The sequence below is a fragment of the Wyeomyia smithii genome, chromosome 3, assembly GCF_029784165.1.
Source record: "Wyeomyia smithii strain HCP4-BCI-WySm-NY-G18 chromosome 3, ASM2978416v1, whole genome shotgun sequence".
Taxonomy (NCBI): Eukaryota; Metazoa; Arthropoda; class Insecta; order Diptera; family Culicidae; genus Wyeomyia; species Wyeomyia smithii.
The window spans coordinates 98615372-98641373 of record NC_073696.1 but is presented as its reverse complement, the minus strand read 5'-3'; the positions used below and the strand labels follow the sequence as shown (position 1 = coordinate 98641373).

Genomic DNA, 26002 nt, shown 5'->3' with positions numbered 1-26002 from the left:
TTGTGTGGCTAAGCGAGTATATTACGATGTCAGAGGGCACTTAATGTTAACCCTACTGGCTAAGCAGAATGTCAAATTTACGTTGAACCTGATCTTAGATACAGGTGCATGTGCGAATATAATTAATGCACGCATTGTGAATCTTTTGAATGTACCGGTAAATACACAGGACGTAACCACTTTTGGAGGTATCGGCCAAGACATTGTGCGTACCTCAGGTACAATTATGTTGGATTTAATAGTCGGAGACTTTTTGATCCCGACGCAATTTCATATATTAGAAAATTTGCCAAGCGACGGATTAATCGGCGCAGAATTCTTAAAGAAGCATACGCTTCAAATAGGAAATAATTTTGATTACATAGTGTTCAAAAAACACGGAAACAGAAGTCCGGACGACTTGAGTCCGTGGAGTATGCCCAAAGACGAAGTCCTTAGTCAACATGTTTATGTGGCAGCCAGAAATAAAGTTATGGTGCAGAACGAGTTGCGAGATACTAGCAACACAGCCCGCAATGAGGCTGACGTAGACTAAAAAGGAAATAAATAGAGAGCACCAACCATATCGAAATGAAGAGCCGAAGAACAATTTACTTGACTCGAAGAATACTATAATGCCCGAGTTGGACCTAGACTCGAGGCTTGACTATGACCTGTTGGAGCACAAGCTGACACCAGAGTCAAAAGGAAATGCAAGAATTGAAAAACTACGGCAAGTGCTGAATTTGGCGCACTTGCCTGATAGAGAATTCAGGACAGTGAAGAATATGGTCGAAAGCTATGCGGATATATTCTTTTTCGAGGGCGACAAGTTAACTACTACTGACGCCGCCGTACACACGATAGAAACTTCATCGGAGGTGCCTATTAATAAACGACAATATAGATTTCCGGAGGCCACGAAACGACACATTAATAAAGAAATCGAGGAAATGAGGGTGCAGGGAATTATTAGGCCCAGCACTAGTCCCTGGAATGCACCGGTGTTATGTGTACCAAAGAAACCGGATGCTGACGGTAATAAAAGATACAGAATTGTGGTGGACTTTAGATCATTGAACGAAGTTACCAAGCCTTTTGTATACCTAATACCTCTTATAAATGAGATATTGGATAATGTTGGAGGAGCAAAATATTTCTCCTCAATTGATTTAAAATCGAGTTTCTATCAAGTCCCGATCGACCGCCGAGATGCGGCTAAAACGGCGTTTTCCACTCCCAAAGGCCCCTTCGAATTTACACGAATGCTGATGGGGTTAAAGAACAGTCCCTCAACATTCCAAAAACTTATGAATACTGTTCTTTTTGAGATAGGGGATGTGAAAGCATTTGTCTACCTCGATGATATTATAGTTTTCGGTGACACTATCACTGACCATAATGATAGTTTGCGAAAAGTATTACAAGTCTTGCGTAAACATAACTTAAAAATAGAACCATCAAAGTGTCAGTTTTTGAAAAAGGAACTGGAGTATTTGGGTCATGTCGTTAATGAAGAAGGCATAAAACCCACCAATGCAAATATTAAGGCCATTCAAAGCCTTAAGCACAGAACGGAAGGTCATCTGTGATACGAAAACTGCTAAGTGCTCAGTGAATTTTGCAGCGCTCCCTAGGGGTGGAAAGAACGCTTTTTACACGGAAAATAAACAGAATTTATACTACTTTTATCGAAATCTATCAAACACACTGGTATAAATCTGTCGGCGAAAACACTACAGGTTAACCCTGCTAAGCATCTGTGAGAAGGAAAACACATTATTTCTAGGGGCTTGACAACTTTATTTCATGAAAAATATTTCGGTAATATTACACGATATTGGTTAATATATTTATTAATATCTATCATTAATTTATTTATTTATTTACATTAACTTCCCAACCATAGCGACATGTTGAAACGGTTTGATCAACAAGTAGGCACGAGCGGGGAAGCGTTTTTTTGTTTTGTACGGTTGGAGACGAAGCATCACCAAGCGACAGTAAATAACTTTTTCTACTTGTTAATAGATTCTTACTAACTAAGCAAATGAAAATCGCAAATTCATGTGTTTCAAGTTGTGAATTGCTTCTAAAATGAATGAATATCAGTAGCAAGGTATGTAGCTTTACCGGATTTATAATTTGAATGCATCGAAATAGTATATTATAAGATGCGATGAATTTTGGTCATCGGTTGTTTTAATAAACAACTTTAGTCTTTGGCTTTTTTTTTTGCAATATAGCCGGTTGTACTTTTGGCATACCGTTTTACTATGTTTCTATACACCAACATCACAGAGACGATAAAATGACTTCAAATAGTTTTGATGTAACTAGAGGTGTGTCTGAAAATGCAACGATAAACCACAGACTAACAGACATAACACTTCGAACAAATTTTCAATAAAATCATCGTTTGGATGATTGCAGTACTTTACGTTAGTAACACTAGCACCATCTGCTGTTTTATTCGCGCTGCGTCATGTATTTCGACATCAGCGCCAGCGTTACTGAATGTGTCAAATGGGGAACTACAAAATATGTATGAGATTGCATGACAGCGCCCCGGACGACGTTTTCGCGCGATGACTGTTATTCGATTGAAAATTTGAAATGAACGTTTTTTGCGGCGATGGAGCTAGGTTCCAGTGTTACGTCTGTTAGTCTGTGGATAAACACTTAGTAACAATGAATACAATCGAATTTTGCTAGTTGCTCTAAATTCGTAGCCCAACTAGTGAAGGACTTTCACGCGTTGGGTTGAGCTATCCAGGTTGCAAGATGACACCGGTTGTTTCTTTTTGTTAGGATTACTAATCACCTATTGGGTTACGCAGTGTCTTGCCCCTAGCATCCTTCAAAACAGCTGACTCAGATAGCGGCATAGATAATTGTAGAACTGTTCCTTTATTGTTTTTTAGTAATCTACTCCTTTTAACTGTGAAAATAATCAGATTATTAACACGAGTTACATGAAGTGAGAGTCGCATCTTTTGTTTCAAGTCTCTAATTACCACCTCGTTTAGAGTCCTCTTAAAGAATATTCGTATATTACGTAACGTGAAGTTCGGAAATTTTCAAAACCCCCATCAACTAAGTAACGCAAATTTGCATGGTGGTCTTATGCAGTTTAACACTTCGCTGGATACCTTTCTTCCACCTCTCCCCTGAGCGCGTTATCTATTATACGAATGTTTCCATATATGAACGAACGCTAGGAGTAAGGCACTATTGATGAAAAGTGAATAAATAATAAAATAAATTTTGACTCCTCGTACTTGAGTTTATTTGTCATTGATTGTTGATGGTTACCTTGGATTACTCGAAAAAAATGACATTGATTACTTCGGAGTAATCTCAGGTTACGACGCATTTCGAAACCTCTTGAAACGAACCTCTTGAGATCCTTTTTCAGTGTACTGTAAGGTTGTCACTTTCGGTTGTCAGCAGGGATACCAGATTTGTCAGCAAAACGCTGATTTGTTTTGATTCGCAGGTATGTGCGGTTTTTTTTCAATCTCCATCCCGCATAATCAATAACCATAAACGGATGATAATCCATATGGTTTAACGATACCCCATACAGTGGAAACTATATCCCGAACTAGTTGTTAGGCACGTTTTATGGTTATTGATTATGCGGGATGGTTAACTACATTTTTTTCCCTATGACTTTCTCAAAATGTGTGCAGATTTTTACAGACTTCTGCCTGCTCGAGCGCATTTTTTCGAATCACGATTAGATTTTTATCAGATTTCAAAAAAAAGACTGCACAATGGAACCAGTACCTCTTACAAACGCATTATTCGTTGCCCTAGAAGCTAACCTGATTTTACTGAACCTTATTCTGCTTATTTTTATTTGAATGGCATGTCGCATGTCGCATCAATGAGTAGAAAATCTATATTCTCCAGAATGGACTAGAGTCAATCGGCAAAATATTTAATATAATCTAATAAGAGGATGAAACTAGTTTATAAATTTTATTTCCGAATAAAGATGTGATTCATTCATTATAAATATTCGGAAAATTTGCGTTAAAAAATCCATCTGTGCCATGATTTTTAAAAACTCAAAGTACTTTCTCGAGTTGAAAAAAAACTCACGAGCTGCATTTTATATTTTAACAATTTTCAAAAATAACCATCTATAACACATGGTACAATTGTAAATGGAAGAATTGCAACATTAACGGTTTGAAACGCACGATTTTTCAATAACATTGATTGTTGCTCGTGTTTCAAATCAACACTTGTCGATTACAATACCTTCGTTACACTATTGTAATATGACAAACTCCACAAATGTTAATAATTGCGAATTTTTCCCAATACGTTTTTGCATCGAACGTAATAGATTGTATTAAACGGGTTAAACTGTTGAAATAACCGTCAATTCAAAACATCGAATAAATTATGCCACATTATACCACTGGCAAAGCGGCATAAACGTACACGACAAATATATATTGCCCGAGAGCACAGAAAATTCAATTGTCATTTTTCAGTCCTTTTTGTGTGCACTTTCTGTTCGATCATATACCTGAAGTTGACCTTCCGTTCTGTGCCTTAAGCCACCCACAAACGTAAAAGGTATAAGGTCATTTTTGGGAACAGTAAATTTTTACGGGAAGTTTATCCCCAACATCGCGGAGAGGCGCAAGCCACTGAATGATTTGTTAAAGAAAGACGCTAAATTTGTGTGGGGAAAAGAATGTCAGGAAGCATTCGAATTCCTTAGAAACGCGCTGCTTACAGAACCAGTTTTAGTCCGGCCAGATTATCAAGACACTTTTGTTAATACGACAGACGCTAGCAATTATGCTATTGGAGCCGTCCTGTCGAATGAAAAATCCATACACCGGCCGATCGCATTCGCGAGTCGTGCACTTGTAGGTGCAGAGACCAGATATCATATCATAGAAAAGGAACTATTGGCGATTGTATGGGCCATAGAATATTTCAAACATTACATTTTTGGTCAAAAGTTTATCGTTTACACGGACCACAGACCACTTATAGCGATTTGGAGGCTCAAAGAGACATCTCCAACGCTGACAAGATTGAGACTAAAGTTGCAGGGTTTGGAATGCAGCATCAGGTATAAACAAGGAAGCGAAAATATAGTCGCCGATTTTTTGTCACGTTTGTCAGATGGGACGTGTCAGGGGCCAGAAAGTTCACCCCACAGGCAGATAGCCATGATTACGCGCCAGCAGAAACGCCTGCTAGAGCAGCAGAAGAACGCTTCGGATGATTTGAACGGCACAATACAAGATTTGAGTGCCATAGACATTGCGGACATCGCTGAGGACGAGGATGAGCAACAACTCGTCAACATTTCATATGATGACTTTTCACAGGCATTATCAAATGACCTGATACCAAGTGAGACGGTGGAAGTCTCGAAGAGAATATTGGACGAGAGGAATATCGAAGCTCGTCTTGTCATTTTGAACAGTCGGACGGCGTACAGAGAACTTCAGACACTGTATCCGCTGTCACAAGGACTAAAAGATTACGTCGAGGATGGTGTACTCAAATTTAAAGACAAGAAAGTAGGCGGTTTCATAGTAGACGGCAGCGAAAATTCGTTAATCGATTGCCGGAAATTTTTTTTACAGTTTTTGGATAGCTTCAATAAGAGCCCCGCGGCAGGATAGCTTCAATAAGAGCCCCGCGGCCCCGCGGGCGGGTAAACTAGAAAAACAATTAATACTATATAATGCTAATAGCGAGCGTACAGTGATCACGCCAGATCAAGTGGAAACAATTTTAAAGGACTTTCACGATGCACCCTTAGGAGGGCACGTAGGAGCGCGACGAATGCGCCAGAGAATTGGCACACTTTTTACATGGGCTACGATGAAACGGGATATCGAGAACTACGTTCGGCAGTGTGATTCCTGCCAAAAGAACAAAATTGGAAGATCAAACAAGATACCGATGCAGATCACCACAACCGCATCGGAGCCATTCGAGAAATTATACATGGATATAGTAGTGTTACCCGAGTCCGATATGGGAAACCGTTATGGTCTAGTCATGCAGGATGACTTGACGAGATACCTTATTGTCGCTCCAATGGAGAATCAAGAAAGCCAGACGGTAGCCAAGACCTTCGTAGAAAATTATATTTGTAAATTCGGTGCCCCGTTGGAACTAGTCAAAAACAACGGCGCAAATTTTGTGAGCTCACTGATGAAAGAGGTGTGCAAAATTTTAAAGATCAAGAAAATTACTACTAGCCCGTATCATCCACAAGCTAACTTGGTAGAGAGATCAAACCGCGAGTTAAAAACGTATTTAAGACAATTTATTGGCGGAAAGCCGCACACATGGGACGAATTGTTACCATTTTTCACGTTTGAATACAATACATTAGTAAACTCGTCTACAGGATATACGGCGTTCGAATTATTGTACGGACGGATAGCTCGAATCCCGACTTCAATCTATAAGCGGAACGGAGTGGAGAAGATGACATATGATGCATACACACATGAAATGAAGAAAATATTTTACGATTTACATGCAAACGCACAAGCCAACCTGAAAAAGAGTAAAGAGAACCGCAAACAAATTTACGACAGATCATCAAATGATTACAAACCCATGTGGGGTGAACAAGTATTAGTGAAGGCCGTAGCGACTGGTGCAGGCCAAAAGCTTCAGAACATATGGAGAGGACCATATGAAGTAGTGGAAATTCCAAGCGAAATGACCACAGTAATTAGAAACGGCAATCGTTTAGAAAAAGTTCATAATAACCGGCTTAAGCGTTATTATGACTGAATATATGAACTTAAACTATGCTTTCAAGGTTAACAAACAGAATATATTTAATGAAATACGATATTGGATGGCATGAGTTATAACCTAAAACTGTATAATAGCACCTAAAACTGTATAAAAAAGTAAGGTGGAAGTAAAATATAGGCGTGAAGAAATACGAAAAGTCGCCGAAAAATATGAATGATTTTATTGACGGGAGTCCATAAACAGAACCAAACGGAAAAAAGTATACTGAAGTAAAGGCGTGAAGAAATACGAAAAGTCGCCGCAAAACTTGAATGATTTCATTGACGGGAATTAATAGGCAGAACCAAACGGAAGAAAGCATACTGAAGTAAAGGCGTGAAGAAATGGAATAAGTCGCCGAAAAAGATATACAGCCTTTGATGATATTAGTCAAATGGCATGACACAGTTGAAAAAATTCAAATACGAATGAAGGCGTGAGGGAGGAGGAACGCCGCCGATAAAGGTTAAATAAACAAAAAACTTGGGTAATTCAAATTTCTAGAATGATCTGGATGGTTGTAATGGATAAAAAGAGTTGAAAGAATATAGAACAGCATTTGTTTTCTTTTGTAAAATGCAAATGTTAACATGGGAAAGAAATTATAGTGGACAAAAGACCTCATGAAAACGAGGTTTGATAGCTATTGGCTTAATAGGAAAACGAAGAAGAAAATCGATGGATGCTGTATTGGGAAATTTTTTTGCGATGGAGACAACAATAGAACTAGGAAAGACATTTAAAAAGAGGGCTGAACTTTCCAGACGAAAAGACTACTGACTTTAAGGGATTCGAACTATTCTTTCATTAGTTGAGGTTGTGTGAGTGTATACATCGGAAGTAATTAACCCGGAATGGTTGAGGTGAGTGCTGATTGATAGAGTAAACAAGGGAGTAATTAACCCAGAATGAGTGAGTGTGCGAGATTTTCCTTTTATTTCCTAACCTTCTTATCTTTCAGGAATCACTAGAGCGGGCGGTCGCACCTTCGGATGGAAGGGGGAGAGGAAATATGCAGACTACTGCATACCAGGAGAAGTCTAAGTAGTGTAAGTATGACAGTAGCAAGAGACAAATCGAAAATTAAATAATTACAGATTCAAAAAGAGATGCAAAAGATTAAAGAATAAAGCAGATGAGAAAGTGACGGGACATTTTAAGTGCAAATAGAAGATGATATGAGGTGTTAAGAACACGCCAGTTATTAGATGAACATTGTAAATAAAGACAGAAGAAAACGATAAATATTTAATCAACGCGGTTTGTACAATGAAAAGATTTATTTATGAATCAGACAGGAAACACTCGACAAAGGAAAAGAAAAGATTGAACCAATGCGGTTTGTTCGATGAAAACATGATGAAACAAAAATAGAGAGATGAAAAAATAATACATTGTGCGGAAACAGATTTGTTTTATTGAAAACTGTTATTAGAAGAAGGAGGAAAATATTTGGAAAGAACGCAAAATGAAGAAAATATGTAACCAAAGCAAAGAATTGATGCTATTTTTTAAAATTGCAGAAAGTTATTTGAACTCTTTTTGATGAAAAAAAAGGCGTTAATAATGGGCCACAAGACAAGTTAAACTGATATTTTAAAGCGGAAAGTAAAAGCCTTATACAGATGAATGGATTATGTGTCGAAATGATTTTAAATGTAAAAAAAAAACATCAAAAATCAAAGTTAGAGAGTGCATAATGGAAAAGAAGTAAACAATGCACAATTGAATGTTATATTTGTAAAATCAGATGAATCAAATACTGAAATACTAAATCAAATCTAATACAAATGATGTACAACTTAGTAGGGGGAAAAAACCGAATTATGTCATCCGAACAAGAAGAGAAATACGGGCCTAGATTGTAAGTAGAAGCCTAGAGTAGATAATAGAATGTAGAATGTGTAGAATGAAGCCCGTACGCGAGTGAACAGTAATTTTAAACAGCAAGTGGAAAAAGTAACGAAACCAAAAAAAGAATTGATAAAATAATGGCAAAAAATAATGCACCACTTGCTAAGTAGGGCAGCTAGCATTTAAGAATTGACAACGAGACGAGTTCCCGATCATCGAAGACGACCGAGGTGATTACAATGGATGCTGAGATGGGAGCATACCATGATGCCCAGTACAGCGCGAAAAGGAAAGCAGACGGTTGCGTGGGGAGTCGAACGGCGGGTGTCTATGGTGAAAGATGGAGTGAACAATCCAACCAGCCGTAGCTACGATTTGGCAGGCTTCGTACCTGTTCGCATCCTGAACAATAACACTCTCTTGCGTTTTAAGTGAAACTGATAAATTGAACGTCAATTTTGAGGCAGCAAAGAGCAAACTGAATGAACCAGATGACACCACAACCAACCGATGAGAACCTCTACTGCCAGACGCACCCTCTCGTTTCAAACCCCCTGCAACCCGGCGCTTGAACACGACAGCTGAACAGCAGATATCTTCACGACGCAGCGCATCAGGCGAGCAAGAAATTGTTAATTCTAAATAAGGAAAATGTCATGTATGATAATGTTAACTCAAAACGGTGCTACAGTTTTGAATAACAGAATTTCATTTGCCAGAGAAAAAAAAACATATTATAAAAAAACAACGGTGTATATAGTTGCATAAAAACGCGAGAATAATTGTAATAAAAAAGAGAAAAACACACCTATCGGCCGTCAGGACGGACCGTGTGACCATTGTCTCTTCTAGATAATGGCCAACTAGGCGGGGTGGCAGATGTGACGTCACACCCTGCGAAGAACCCAATGCTCCGTCACGAGCCTTATAAATAAAGTTTAATTTTGTTCCTTAGAGGGCATAGCCTTCTGCTATGCTTTAGTCAGGCGAAACATTTGGTTCCCTTGACAGAGGACCGCGAACGGCTCTGTCAACACTCTATGTATCAACAGATTATGCCATAGGTGGCAAAGAACTTCGCGCAGCCTTCTGCTGTGCCACCGGCAAACAAACTCAACCAAAATAAACAAGTTTTGTGTTATGAACAAAACGCCGCCTGTACTTTAGCAGTACTAGATTAGGTTAAGAGATTAGTAAGGTAAACAGAGAGTGGAGAAAGTCTCTCTCTCTGAGTTACCGGTAGGGTATATTTAAGTAGTGATGTACGAAAATAAAGTCAGTTAATCCACGTTAATCTTGTGGTTTGATTCCGCGCCGGCTGCGCGTACAGGGTTTTCTGGAGAAAGTCCTGGTAGGTTATACCCAGGATATAGGTATACCTACAAACAAGGATGCCCATTATTACCCAAGCTATTTGTTTATTTACTTGACCAAGCGCTAAAGAAGCTGAAACAACAAATGCCAGAACTGTTTCTTGGACAATCGTGAAAACTAAAGCTGCCGTGCCTACGAGTGTATGCGGACGACATACTACTGCTAGCCACAGATCCGACACAAATCTCAAGGCTGATAAATCTCATCGGACCTTGCCTGAGCGAGTTTGGTCTGGAGCTCAACGTGAGCAAAACAGAGGTGCTAATTCGGAACCCAACGGAACAAAACAGCGAAACACCAGAAACGGAAAGATTCGGGAACCTCGAGCTGAAAATTGTATCGAAACTACGGTATTTAGGAGCATTTCTAACAAGCACGCTAAACAGAGAAACAGTGTCAGACAGAGTCCAAAAAGCACTAAGTGCGTATCACTCGATAGTCTCTTTTGTGAGAGACCCCAACTTGAAGTGGGAAATCTTCCTGAAAATATACCATGCGGTGATTTACTCTCAAAGTGTCCACTAGGGTGGGACAAAAAATAAATGTTAGCTCCCATGCACTTTTCGTGTTCCTTATGGGTCCCATAACAACTGTGTAATTTTTCAGATCGATCAGTGAAACGCCCGATTTGCGCCCGATTTTTAAAGTTTCTATACGATTTTATATGGGAAAATCCACTTTTTCAAAACTTATTCTCTATAAATGTCCAGTTGCCTTCTAAAAATATATGGATAAATAACTATATTCGGGGTGCTATGAAGTGTTATTTCTGGAAGTATTTCTTTTAACTTAATAATCAAACTTTTTTTTTCTGAGTTGTGTCGTTGCATGAAACTGTCGGTTCAATCTGCGTCACATAATACTAAATAGCCCAATCACAGATTTCTAATTTACATAATTCAAACTAGCTTGACGATCAAAATTTGATCGCAAATGTGAGAAACAATTCTATTTCAAGGACTTTTACCTATAATGTGCAGTGCAGTTCACTCTCTTTTTCGATTTTATCCATACTATTCGATTTTATCCATACTATCATCATTACGTAACCCCGCCTACTTGATGCGTTAATCCTCTTCGTAGTCATTTAAGACACGGTTTTTTTTTCATCAGTTAAAAATTTGGATTTGTTTTTTGCACTGCTGCCAAAATAGAGGTGAATGAAGTTAAAGAAAAACTGATTTTTTTCTCATGAAGATACATTCATTATGAACGCAAAAAGAATATTGAACATGTGAGAAAGGTCCGTTACCGACCTTCCAATGAAATTGAAAGATTTTCGCTTTCAAAATGGTTTACCATGAGCTTTTTTCCAAAATTGCTGTGCAGTTCGCTATGAACTTGCGGAATGCTCCTTGGTTCGACACCATTTTAAACAGAACTGGCCATGCATAAATGAAGCAAAAAATACTGGCACTCTTATTTCTCTCGAAGGTGTTGTGGAGCAAGCCTCATAAAACCCAAATTTTCAGTTGTCACTCGTCAATAAAACGACAGTTATCCCCGTGACATTTGCCGTTGGCAATTCATGCTTTCATCCGGAGTCACTGTTGTCCTGGGAGGTTATCAGCCGAATATTCAAGCTATTCCACTCCCGAAGAAAATTGGAAAGAAAAAATAATTCGAATAATTCCCAGTTTTGTTAAACAGTATCATGGAAGCAGTACAAATGAGTTTTTGCTACATGCGCACACTTAAACATTTGCTTACGCATTTGTTTACGCTTTTACAAGTTACAGCACCGAGAAGCGGCTAACCTCCGAGTTTACACTACTATCTACGCAAGAAAATGATATTCGAGACCAAGGCCAAGGATAAGTATTACCCGGACTTTGCATCGTCGATTGGAATGATTCAAAAGTGGTTTACCGAGTTTCCTTGTGACTGTACGAGCACAGTTAATGTTGAACGATCTGGGCGCCCAAAAGAGGTCACTACACCAGAAAACGTCGAAAAAATCCTAGATATGATGTTGAATGATGCCAAAGTGAAATTGAGGGGTTAGTAAATGTCATGTCATTGAAACGTGTGGGCAATATCGTGCAATCAGTTTTGGGTATGAAGAAGCTCTGCGCGCGATGGGTGCCGCATTTGCTCACAGTGGACTAAAAACAAATTCGTGTGACGACTTCCCAGCAGAATTTGGCCTTATTTTCGCGTAAGTCGACCGAGTTTTTGCGCCGATTCATAATCATAACCATGAATGAAACCTGGACTCATTACTACACTTCTGAGTCAACGCAACAGGCAAAACAGTGAGTGCTCCAAAGCGTCCAAAAACGCAACAATTGGCCGGAAAGGTTATGACATCTGTATTTTTAGATGCACATGGCATAATATTCGTAGATTATCTTTGAAATTATCGTTGAAAAACGACCGCATTTGAATAAGAAAAGACTGCTTTATCATGCTTAATCGCACAAGCAAAATTGCATAAAATCGGCTTCGACTTGGTTCCTCAGTCACTGTGTTCACCAGACCTGACCCCCAGCGACTATCATGTATTTCCTAACCAGAAGAGATGGCTCACTGGTATGCGTTTTAACTCAAATGAGGAGCTCATAACTGAAACTGACGTATTTTGGAGACCTTCCGATCGAGTACTTTTCAGACGGTATCAAAAAGTTATAACATCAGTGGACTCGCTGTATCGACCAGAAAGGAGAGTATGTTGGAAAAAAAACCGACTTTGGCCAAAACAACGTCTCCGTGGTTGATTTTTCAGGTACTTATCAGACTACCTAGTGTATTAATACTGTTCAACATTTCCTGAAAATGTGCTGTATAGAAAGCCAGAGCGCAAAGAAGCGGCACCATTATTTCGAAGTCTTCCCTGGGTTTCGCGGATGCCATTCCACAATAAGGGCATTGGAAGATAGGTTGGTAAACGGCTGGGCAGAGCGTACCAGCATTACAATCCGTCCTAGTTGACATAAAATGGGCCCCAGTGTGGTCCAGAGCATACTACCCGGCAACCTCTATCCTTACCTCCACGTGGTACCAACTGCGGTACGAGCAACCAAAGGAAGATCGGAGAACTTGATCGTATGCTGACAGGGAAGGAGAAGCTGTTCTCCTTGGAAGCCAGCTTGTCCGAGTATCTATTCCCCACGTCAGTAGCGGGTCAAACAGTGACTGATCCATAGCGGACTGTTGAAATTTGATATGCTGTGTCTCGCCAGCTACATCTTGAACGGTGGCCCTGCGGCAGACCCGGCGGTTCATGTGGGTAGTATGGGTAGTAGTACTCACTCGGAACACATTCATGTGGGTATTTACCCACACGGAACTATCGGACAAAACCAAAAAAAATACGATGTTGCGAGCGAAAGTTTTTTTTTTTTTTTGGATATTGTTGAGTGAGAGGTTATAAATCTACAGATTGATGTACAGTTGTAGAGTTTCGCAGGGAAAAGTATTATTTTGTTAATTGTGTTATTTACGATAGAGTTTTAACCTTCATTTACGATAGAGTTTTGTTTTCTCGTAAAAATTTCCTACGCCATTTTTGAGCTCAATCGGACTTCAGGAAGTAGAGCCTCAAAGCGGTCAAAGTTATAGTTTTTGATCAATGAAAGAAATGTTCGAGCTGGGAGTGTCTCTTGTGTGTTCTGGTGTAGCTCGGGTCTCCCAGTGCAAAGGGACATGAACCTGAAAGTTAATTGTTTTGAAAATTTTTTTATGAAATCACATCAGATCTCGACATTTCATGCATTTCTAAGAGATTTTCTATAAAAAATATCGATTTCGGAAACTTCAAGAACTACTTTTGTGCATTTTCAGGTTGGGCAAAAATGTAAGACATTCACGACTGCAAGTGAAACCTTATCAGAAGTCCGATTAAACTCAAATTTTGGATGGAGACTTTTTTCGAGAAGACAAAATTGTTTAGCGTTTGCATTAAAAAAATGCCGATTTTTCATGGGTTTACCTTTACACGCACTGACGAAACTACCCAAAAGAAAGAAGTGAGCTCTGTGGTGATATTCATTTCATACAAAGTTCCCAAAACAGGTGCTGCTGTAACTGACAAATCGATACTGTACCTGTACTGATACTGTACTGATATACCAACAATTTTGTCCTAAAAATTGAGGAGGAGTTTATAAATAAAACTCAAAACTCAATAAAGAAGAACTCAAAAACATGCCTACATGCATGTTTTCGTACACCATGGCGAATGTTCCGGTAAACTCCTGGAAAGCTACTAGCAAGGGCGTGGAATTGCTTCTGAAAGTAAGCTTATATAATTACCTTCTATGAGAAATCCATTGAATCAATTATCTGTCTTGGTTTTTTGCTATCACCATTCGAAAAAAGTCCATTTTTTAATGCAAATATTACCACTGAACAATATTCGAAAATCTAATTTCTCTTAAACATTCCATTGACACCCCATTGTTGATGCACTGTCGATTTTTCGTAAAAATATGTTCAGGTATCTTAGGTCGCCCCTCGGCTACGCCTTTTTCACCCATGAGCCTTCCCTATTACTTACTACCCACTCGGGAAAATAATGTGACGCCGGCCCTGGCCCTGCCGCGAGACTAGGCATCAAGGCCCTAGTAAGGTAGTATGCCCTACTACGAACAATCTAGAAAGTAATACGAATCGGAACAATCGACATCGACCTGTCAGAATGTCAGAACTCGACTCGACCGGCACGCGTGAGCATCTTAGCCAGGGAGCTACGAAAAGTAAATGTGGAAGTGCGGTGGCCGAAGACGGGTGAACGTGAGTTCCGTGCGGTTGATCCTATCGCGGGGATGACTTTTAAATACCACATCTACTGCAGTGCCGGCGACAGAGGCGAACGAGGCACCGGTTTCGTCATACAAATAAACAGAACAAGCGGGTCATTAGGTGGCGGTATGCGGGTTAAGAATCTAGGGCATATTCTTCAATTACAGCCTGATCAATGTATACGCACCGACAAACGATTATCCCGATGATGTAATAAAAGAGTTCTACAAGCTCCTCGATATGACATACAGAGAGTGCCCAAAACATGATATAAAAATTGTCATCGGGGACGCAGTTCTTCCGTCCCATTATTGATGGATCGCTACCAGTAATGAGAATGACCTGAGGTTGGTGAACTTCGCCGCAGCTAGAGGAATGACAATCTTCAGCACATACTTTGCACAAAAATATATCACACATGGTAATATTCTAATGGCGAAGCCTACTCCCAGATTGGCCAAATTCTGGTTGAGGGTTGGCATTTCTCAGACGTCACCTCGTGGTAGAAACGATTCGCGCCAGGCTGGCCAACACATACAAGACGAGCACTTCGAGGAGGATACTGTTGGACATCCAGAGGTTGTCAACTGACGGAGTTGCCGATTGGAGACCTGAACAGTGGAAGCACATCCGCGATACGGCCAGTAATATAGCGCGAGAGTTGTTCGTGTGACGCGCCACCCAGCAAAGCAGAAGTCGTATAAGGATATTAATTCTAAGTCGTTCAAATGTTTATGTTAAGTTTGAAATTACATAAGATGCAACATTAAATTTGTTTATATCGTATAAAATTTAAATCCTATAAAACGCAATATTAGGTTATATATGAAGCCATTTAACGCGTCATATAAAGTTGTAAAATGCGTCATTCCTAATAGTCGTGTAGAATGCAATGTGAATGGTTATTTTTATCAAATAATAGTTCACTTAACAGAGTTGAGCGCTAGTTATATGAACCAATTTGTTTGCTGGGCAGATAAAGAAGAGTTATCGAGGAAGTTAGAGCGGCCGAAAAGAGACTTCATCAACGCAAGAAACATTGCGGAAGCGAATGTTAGTATCTCCAGGCACCGACACGAGAAGTTTCTATAAAGTGATAAACGGAATCGAGAACCGGATGGTACCAATCCCTGCCATGTGGAACCACAGAGAAGGGAACCTGATAACCGATGAGACACTGGTGACCATGCGATGAAAACAATATTTCGAGGTGTTGCTGAACGGCGAAGAGCATAGAGCCGTCGACAGAAACAGAAGAGAAATTGAGGAGGATGGACGGCATACGACTCAGTTAAGCACAACGAATTATGGTAGATTTGAACTTGAACACGGTTTTCCGTGTTCTTGCATTACGGAGGGCTAGCGTGCAAAGAAGCGGTACCGTTATCTCGAAGTCTCACATGCTACTAGGCTTTGCGGATGATATTAATATTGTCAGTATTAACCGTAGAGCAGCGACAGAGGTATTTGTGTCTGATGATTGCTACAGAGGGAAGCAGAGAGAATTCGACTTACCATCAACTCTACCAAAACAAAGTACAGCGTGGAGAGAGAGAGTGGAAGTTCTTTGAGTCTTATTTGACAGATGAGTGGTAGAATACCTTGGGGGAAAGGGAGAACTGGAATTATCATCAACTCTACCAAAAAGAATTATATACCTACATGGTTAGTAGAGAGCGTGGAATTTTTTCAAATGTTGATACTCACATTGTGATAGATAGGCATTGTCTGTCTGCGCGTAACTTGCGCTTTATATAAAAGGCGCTGATTGTCCCGATGGTGCTTCACGACCAGGGATGTTACGGATGTGATTTTTCAGAGATCTACAGAAGTCAATTTTCATGCGGATGTGCCGCATTCGCGGATGCGGATATCCGTAGCATCCCTTGTGTTTTATTTTTTTTGTTACACATGACCATGCCCGTCCCCAGTGCAAAAGTTATTTGGGCGAGCAGTAAATACACCAAGGAAATTTTTTCTGCAAAATTTTATGAAGCGATTTTTTTTTAATATCTGCATGGTATGATGCGGATGCGGATGCGAATGCGTTTTTATGCGGATATCCGTAACATCCCTATTCACGACCATGAATGTTGATCGATGAAGAAGACCAACGGGCGAGCACTTTGACTGTAGAACGCTTCATTCTTTGAAGAAATTCTGAGAATTAAGTGAGTAGCAGGTTTATGAAATTTCAAGGTAAAACTTATCAAAATAAGGATATTGTCAAACTGATAGAATATGGTAGACTACAGGGGGCTACTCACGTGACACGAATGTCGGAGGAGGGACCAGTAAAAGTATTATTCAGCAGAGAACTGGGTAAAGGTTTGCGACTCGATGGAAGGCACGCCCGATTGGCGGGTGTTCAAGGTGATAGGATAAAACTAAACCAAGATCGAATGATGCATGGCGTATTCTGGGTTCAACAGGATTCGACTACGTTCTTGTTTTACTGGTGAAAGAATTAAAAAGGTTGATTGTAGAGTGATCAACTCACAACCAATCCAACTGATCTAGATTCAATTCCAGCCGATACCGATGTTGTGAGACGAAAATCTCTGTAATCACACCTTTCATCACGTTAGGAAGTAAAGACGGTGGCGCCGATCTGTGAGTTAGGGTTCCGGGTGGAGTCGTCTCTCCGGGCGAAAAAAAAAAACAAACAAAAATTAAATGAGTAGGAGGGTGATATCGACCGTATGACGTTGGACTACGGTATTTTTATATTCCATTAAAACAAATAGTTGACGGAATTGTAACTCTAGTATTTTCTGCAATTTTATCTAACAGTGTATTTCTAAATGCGAAGACGTTGAAGCGTTATAAAAAATAATATATACCGAAAGAATGGATCTTTTATATTAGCGCTGTCACTTCAGAACAACCTTAGCTCCAGCCCAGCATATAACTTCATGAATGTATTTTAAGAAATTACGTTTGTTTCATAGCTTAAAAAAGCGACATGCTTTTTGCGTAGTTGTTATTTGGTGAGTTACAGAAAAATATATCAACTTCTTCAATTATAATTCAAAGCATTTCTAAATGTTTTATTTTTCACGATAAAAACTAGTTTGTTTTTTCTCAGTGTGCGAGAAACAAAAACAAAACCGCGCACCGAGAAACAAGAACGAAAATTAAATGTATGCTCATTGAGAAAACTTTGCCGATAATTTATGGTACCTAAAAGAACCTGTTTTGATCTAAATGAAGTTTCTAGCAAATAAGTGTTAATCAATCATCGGCAGTGATTTTTCCTTGATGAATAAACACTGGCTGGAGAAGTTTAAATCGCTGCTGTAAAGTCGAATTTACAACCGTGTTCGTTCAGGTGTTTTACTATTTTTAATGAATGTTAATGAATAAACGAGAAAAATCTTCGATGAACACCCGCTATAGCTACCCACACACGTGCAATAGTAATCCGTACATACGAACGAATGAGAAATTCAATTCGATGGCATGCGCTATTATAAGCGACCAATATTTGCCACCACCCGCTTCCTGCTGTTTCAGAAAGAACCGTCCGCTTTGCCGGTCAACGCACGAATGAGAAATTCAACTCGATGGCGTGCGTATGATACTGGTAGAGCTTTGGAATCTAAATGATGGGGTGAAATGTTCGAATGGTACCTTATATATCAAGGTTTCGTCAGTTATTGGAATAGAGGGAGGATTTCAGAAGAATAGGGAATGGTAAGGAAAGTAAAAAAGCATCGGAAGTGTGACCTCGAATGAAACAACAACGAATCGTTTACAAAGTCAGATTGATTGTATCCGTTAGTTTCGATTGTATAACAATTCCTCGAAAACCATTCCCCAGAAAATAAAACGCCGAAGCTTTTTCCCCAGAAAACAAAATCCCAGAATGTACCAATCACCAGAAAACTGCTACCCAGAAAGTACTAATCCCCAGAAAGTTATTATCCGGAATGAACCAATGCCCAGAAAACTATTTCCCAGAAAATACCGTTTTCCAGAAAACTGTTATCCTGAAACGAAGAAATCTCGCTAAACATGTGAAAAGGGCCCATGTGCCATATGTAAACAAGACACAATTACACGTTTTTCAATGAATACAAGCTTATTCTACTCGTACAAATAAGATTTTTTGATAAAGAGTGAATTCTTTTATCAATAAATTTTATTGGTAAAAGCAGATTTCGCTTGTATCAAAAAATGAGAAAATTTGGCTTGTTTACATATGGCACATGGGCCCTAATCACATGTTTGGCGAGAAATATGCATTCTTATTTTTTTAACATGCAAAAGCTGTTAAAACTGAGTTTTTGTATATCTGAAATGTATACATATGTGCTTAATCATAGAAAACTGAAAATCGAGCTGAAAGCCTGAAAAGTTTTGTGTTTTGCGATTCTATCATTTGAATCAACTTATTATCAACTAATACCTACATTTGTTCTTTCATGGAGTAAATAAGTAAGCGCTTGACACCAGGCCTTAGTCATAAAATCAGAGAACTTTCAGTAATCATTTTTGACTGAAGGAACATCACAAGTCAACCACAAAAACACAGTAGCGAATTGATTTTTGAGGCTCCTTGACCAGAAATCTAAAATACCCCTTCTTATCTTAATTCGGTATATCTAGTTTATATGGAGGGCAGCCCCCCTGCAGAAATTACCTCTGTATAGGTTCGTTCGTTTTCCTGGGTTGATGCAACATCCACTAGTATATATTAAACGAGCGAAAGGGAATCCGGTTACAATCCCGGAGTTTGTTGAGTATACGTTTGCATTGGCGTGCACACCGGAAACTGTAGTGCCTTTGTAATCATGGCAACATGAATCCTTTCCTTCGAGAAGTCAACAAGAGATATCGGACGAGTTTTCTTTTCTGTTTAACAGTCATACTAGCCATGGAAGTCTTTCATCGAGAGATATGGTTGGACAGGCTGGTAGAGCATGGTATTAAATTGCTGTGTCGATATTCTCTTCTTGAACCTTGAAAATCGAAGACTGGGGCACGCAAACTCTCAACAGCTTGTACCGAATCCGCAGCAGGTCTCCAAGGTTTAGAGTCTCTAGTCGATAGATCAATGTAGGTAAGAGAAGTCGGAAAATTAGATCCGTAACTTCGGGATAAGGATTGACTCTGAAGACTGGGATGACTCGGGCTACAAGGCTGCCGGGTCGGAGGTCCGCGCGTGCTCCAGGTTCGCGCGGGTGTCACGCCGTGGACCTGCCGGCGCTTCTACCTCAACGCACTCCGGGGCATCCGGCCGTGTGGGCCACCCGTTCGTCCGCTCGCCCGTCGCGCCCGGGTTTATACGCTTCCCGGCTTGGGCTGCAGTCATCGATAAACAGTCAATTCAGAACTGGTACGGCTGAGGGAATCCGACTATCTAATTAAAACAAAGTGGCAACAAGTTTTCAAAAACCTAAAGCTTGATATGTTGAATCAAGGTTTCGTTATCGTTTTTAATTTAGCCTGTGTCTCTGAAAGGGTACTTACCCCACGGTTCCCCTCGATAAATCCTGAACAAATGTCCCCTACTGTCCCAAAAAGTATGATAAATTTATGATCTTTTGAGAAAAGTTCGATCAAGTTCGGTTTAGATCTTGCGGAATGGCAGGTAAATTTTTTTTCATTTTTCCGGCTCTGGGGTCAGTTACGCACGTGTTAATTAAAAAATGTCGAATAATTTAGGAAGTTAACAATATAATAACTGAATACTTATGTTTTTTTCTGGATACGGTGATGCTAGAGAATAGTTTTCTGGGCATTGGGGCATTCTGGGGAACGGTTTTCTGGTAACTAGTACTTTCAGGGGTTTAGAATTCTGGTAACTAGTATATTCTGGGATTCGGTATTCTGGTGAATGGTTCATTCTGGGGAAAATCCTTCGACACTTTATTTTTCGACACTTTAGTCGGACAACCGTTAGTTTCGGCTGTGCATGGGAAGAGAGGTAGTTATTGGTTGTCCGGTATGATTTAGACAATCGATGTTATTTACCAATTTTTCAATAGGGTATCTTAAACAATAGGTTGTTTTTGTTACATACATTTAACCGTAAAAGAATTTCTGAACCTAGATATTCTGGGAAGAAATGATTGATATATCAGCGCTTAAAACCTGGCCACTTTTCCCTGGTTTTCCCAGGTTGAATTACCAGATCTTCAAATTCAGGCACAGTGTCCTCTCGTCTACTTAAAACACAGTATTCTAAAAAGAGTTCTTCGGCACACACTCTCTAATTTGTTGTATTGCTTCTATTTCTGATAAATCTAAAGCATCCGTTTTTCTTCTAAAGAGTCAATATACGACTTGAAAGTATTCAAATGAGTATTCTCATTTTCGTTTGAATCAATTCGTTTATTTGTTGAACTCAATTATCTTACTGAGTTTGGCTCGTACACCAAAAAATAGTTGGTTTTATACTAAGACACTTTAAATTAATCAATGCATTTTAATTCCGATTAGTCTCTGGGTAACGGCGGATAAAATTGACTTGCTCTGCCAACGTGTGTTGTTTTTCACTTGTTCTGTCCGTCCCTATGCTAATTATGAAGTAACGTAACCTGAATATGTGATAATGTGCTTGAAATGATCTGTGGCAACGGACTTTTCATACAATATTATCTGGGAATCGTGAAACAAAAAAAACATACATTCTTTCGTATTAAATATTACAAGAAATTCATTGGCACATTAATAAGCGCTGTTATTTTAACCCTCTAGTGCCCAAGTTGATTTCTAGACGGGCTTCGGTAAAAGCACTATGAATCATTGTAAACACTTTTTAAGTGTTTATTGAAGCTTTTTAGGAGTTTAACTGAAGCCCGCCAAAAGGCGGCATTGGACACTAGAGGGTTAATCAATAAATAAACATCCATCTGTTCTGTTTACTTTTCTTAAAAGTTGATGGTGGTTAGCATTGTCTGTCACCGTTAAATTGAGTTTTTGAATCCCAACCATTTTCAGTATACGAAAGGATATTAAAATATAACCATGAGCAAAATATATCTCGACTTTTCGCGCAAAAAATGCTTGAAAAATCATAGATACTTTAAATTCAAATCAGATTGCAGGGGCGACTCGTCCATAGGTGCAACCTGTGCATTGCACACGGGAACGCCATGCAAAAAATATATTTCAATCGCAAATTTATATTAATATTTAATTGGTTTTTAGTTTCACTTTCAAATAGTAACAAATAGAATGACTTGCGTGATTACGCGGACATGATTGTGATTACTTCCTCAAACTGCGATTTTCAAAATTTGTAGTTGAACAGGTAGGTTCAAAAGCCACGAGTCGCCCCTGTCAGATTGTATTTTATATGCTAGTCATTCATCAGCCATTGATAAGAATAGCAATTCAAATTAAGGCCGTTACAAATTTTATTTTCATTTTATGTCAACACCCCCCCCCCCTTCAAAAATCTTGATATTGGAAGAGGAAGAAAAAAAAAGCTCAAACCTTTTTGTTCATTTTATTGGTTTTCCGACAGCATAAATGCTTTATTTAGCAACAAACAAGTCCAGTGACAGCGAGTGTCGTCAAAAGGCAAGCGAAATAAATAATAATAATTATAAAGTGTTATTTTTCAACATTTATTTGAGTGCAAGTTATAAACGTCATAACTTGCACACAAACTTTGATCAAAAATATTTCTTTTTTTTCGTCTCAGTGTTATTTATTTTTTGCCACCCCCTTTGCTAATTTTGATAACCTTGGACATAAAAAGAATTTGAAATTTGTATCAGCCTAAATTGACTTTAATTGATCATTAAAATAGAGCCAGTCAGAGATTTGCTATAATTTCTCGCAGTCTGCATGTTAAGTGCCTTTTCTGGCATTACAGAATCAAAAATATAAAAAGGGCTGATAGTAATGTTTTTGCTCTTCTGCTCAAGAGGTTTATCGTCTTAAGCAAATATAATAAATGGATGGAATAGGTAGCACTTGTATGCTGGCTATGAAGTGGATCATTGGCAAACCTGGTTCCAGTATTTTGCCTGTTGCGTTAGAACTTATAAAACGCTAAACTTTATGCTATAAAACTAGTATCATTCAAATTCAAAAAATTCATCACTTTCACAGAGAAAAACTTACCACCAACACCTTCACGGCAGTTTCCGCCAGATCACTGTCCTCTTGAGACAGGCAGCCATCATCCTTCGGTTCCTTCCAGTAGCAATAGTGAATAATTTTCAGCAGCACTTGAACCATCGTTTCGCATTCATCGAGTCGCACATTGCCGTACTTCAACCAGGTTGCCAAGCACTTGGTTGCATTGATGAGGACATTCATTTCGCTTTCGTCAAACCGGCCGTCGTTCAATTTCCCGCTCAGATAGTTAATAACCGTCCCGGTCGCGAATTCCGCTTTTTTGTTCAGTTCTTCTCGAACCATCGATCTTGGAATCTGGGTGTGCACTGACTCGGCCTCATCTGGAATTCCCTCCAGCACCGACATCAAAATTTCGAGCTGTGTATTTTTCGATAGGGTACCAAGTTGTTCATTTAAAAACATCCCGGTCACTTCCTCGATTACCGTGGGATGTTCCAGCATATGCACAATAAACACACTCAACTGGAAGCATAAGTTTAGAATACTCTTGTAAAAAATAGAATCAATCAAAATTACCGAAATGCAGAGCTGGCTTAGCACAATCTTTGGACCATTGCCAAACATGACTATACTTTCAAGCAACTTTTGCTTGAACTCATTGTGTGCTTCTTTGGGTACTTCACCCCAGAACTTAGTCAGCTTCGAGTGCAAAGTGATGGCTCCAAAAAACTGAATCTCCGAAGGTTTATTAAGCTGCATCAGCTCCCAACAGAAGGACCATGCGTGCGGACTTTCTTGAATCTGCTGCAACCACTGGTGGGTGTCCTCTTGCTTGTGAGTACCGCTCTGGTAGAATGTAAGAACCGCTTCTTCGATCATGCGAACATCCATTTTGACGACCTTTATATTTTCACACGATTGTTAAAGGTACCGTTCTTTTTTGGCAACTTTGCGATGGGAAATCTTGCTCGTGGCTAATCGGCCATTCAGAGTCCTCGCGAGCTCACTTACTCATTACAACCTAAATCGGTTGATCAAATAGCTAAAATATGGAACGCAATAGAAGCAACTAAACTGTTATAAATAGAAAAATAATGACACTTGTGTACGCAACAACGACAGCAGCAGCCAAGCCAAGCATGGAAGCAATTTTTTCGATCTGTTCTTTTTTTTTTGACAGCACAGAGATGACAGCAACCGGCTGACTGTCACTGGAAGAAAGAAAATAAAGAAGACGAGATGATAGTAAGATTCAAAGTAAACATGTGAAAGGTATTTCTTTTCGTCTGATTAGTTCTAAGTTCTAAAGTTATTAACCCATTATGGACCGGACCTAGATCCTGATTTTTCTCCAACGCGATTTTCACAACACAGGCTTGTATTGTTCTCATCAAGAAAAAAATTGTGAAGAAAAAATTTTCCGACTTTCCACAACCGAGTATTTCACTGTTCGTTTTTCCGAACAGTGGGCCAATGTGTGATAACAAATCAATGAATCCTGAATCATATGATTTCATTGAAATTTATCATTTATGTGGTTCAAGAGCTTCAAAACATTTGGGATGTACATAAACATTACATTTTTACAGATGAATATTGTGGGTTTGTGACAATGCCTGCATCTTCTTGACTTTTCATCGTGAGCTCTAGCTGGAAAGTGTTGTCTAATACTTAAAATCAACGGGAGGGAGAATATAAACCACATTTACTTCAGATACACGTTGAATAGCTAAAGTTTCTTCATCATCACTCTCTTCCTCCAGTATAGCAAAAACTTCATGCATCGTCAATGCGCGGCGTCGATTCATCTTGATTTCTAAACATGAAGATTGTTATAATTGTTATAATTTATTAAAATTCATCTGACAGAGTGTGTGTCTTAATGAAAAATTTAATACTAATGTCAATAAACTATAACAAAAGGTTACCTAACGCGAATTGTATTTTTAAAAGCTGTGCCAGTTATATTAAAATCGAACGCATCTGCTACTGTGTTAAAGCTGGCCGACATAAAGCGTATTGGATCGAATTGACCATATTGTGCGTTGCGTTGAGGCAGGTTCAACAGGGATCTTGGTCTGAGAGATCGTTCAGGGGCATATATATCCAGGTGGCCGAGGATTTCCGGGGCGTCGATTTCATTTGAAAGAACTTTACCAATGAATACAGCTTGCGCCTCGAATCGTCTCTGCTCAAGAGTTTGCATTCCTAAAAGCCGACAGCGATCAGTGTAGGCTGGCAGATTTGAGGAATTGCGCCAAGGGAGGAATCTCAGCGCATATCGTACAAATTTACGTTGTACGGATTCAATTCTGGCAATCCAGGATTTGTGGAATGGACACCATACAACGGAGCAGAATTCTAAGATAGACCGTACTAGAGAGAAATACAGCGATCTGAGACAAAACGGATCACGAAACTCGTTGGCTATCTTAAACATGAATCCGAGTTGTCGATTAGCTTTAGCGATGATCTCGTTGTAGTGCAGTTTGAAAGATAGCGCAGTATCCAAAATAACTCCTAGGTCTCGAATTTGTGTCACTCTAGATAGAGGCTGACCGGACATAGTATAATCAAATAAGATTGGCTTCCTTGTCCGATAGAAGGAGATGACACTACATTTCTGAACGCTTACAGAAAGAAGGTTTCTAGAGCACCATAGGCTGAAAATATTCACCACTTGCTGGAGCTCAACGCAGTCCGCATAATTCTCACGACTTTAAAGAGTTTTACATCATCGGCGTACAATTTACGGCAACCTTCCGGAAGTAACAAAGAAATGTCATTGATGAATATCATGAAGAGTTGCGGTCCTAGGTTGCTACCCTGCGGGACTCCAGAGACTTCGTGAACTGTGCAGAAAACTCACTTCCTATCTTCACACAGAGTGTTCGATTCATCAAGTAGGAACCAAGCCATTGCACGAGAATAGATGAAACTCCAAGTTTTCCAAGTTTAGCCAAAAGTATCCTGTGGTCTACTCGATCGAAGGTCGGGAAGGTGCGACGCGACATGATGGCGGAGCGGCCAGAGGACCAAAAAAGGTCAAAAAGGCGCGGAGTAGGGGTGATGCCCTCATACTCAAGACGGATGGGTCGAAGTACTCAGAAGTCTTGAAGAAGATGAGGGGGGAAACCCAGCTCAAGGATCTGGGGGCGGATGTGCGGAGTATCCGCCGATCTCGCACTGGCGAGATGATACTTGAGCT

At 39.6% G+C, this 26002-nt stretch overlaps 1 protein-coding gene across 1 annotated transcript in view; it reads right to left on the bottom strand.

Moving 5' to 3' along the window:
• The window catches only part of LOC129729754 (importin-13), a 38457-nt gene extending 14488 nt beyond the window's left edge, over nt 1-23969 (bottom strand). The window contains exons 1-2 of the mRNA XM_055688572.1: nt 23371-23969; nt 22837-23316 (exon numbers count right to left, since the gene is read on the bottom strand). Coding sequence (XP_055544547.1) covers nt 22837-23316; nt 23371-23685 — 795 coding nt within the window. The 5' untranslated portion in view covers nt 23686-23969. The remainder of the gene's footprint in view (nt 1-22836; nt 23317-23370) is intronic.
• Between the last annotated feature and the right edge of the window lie 2033 nt (nt 23970-26002).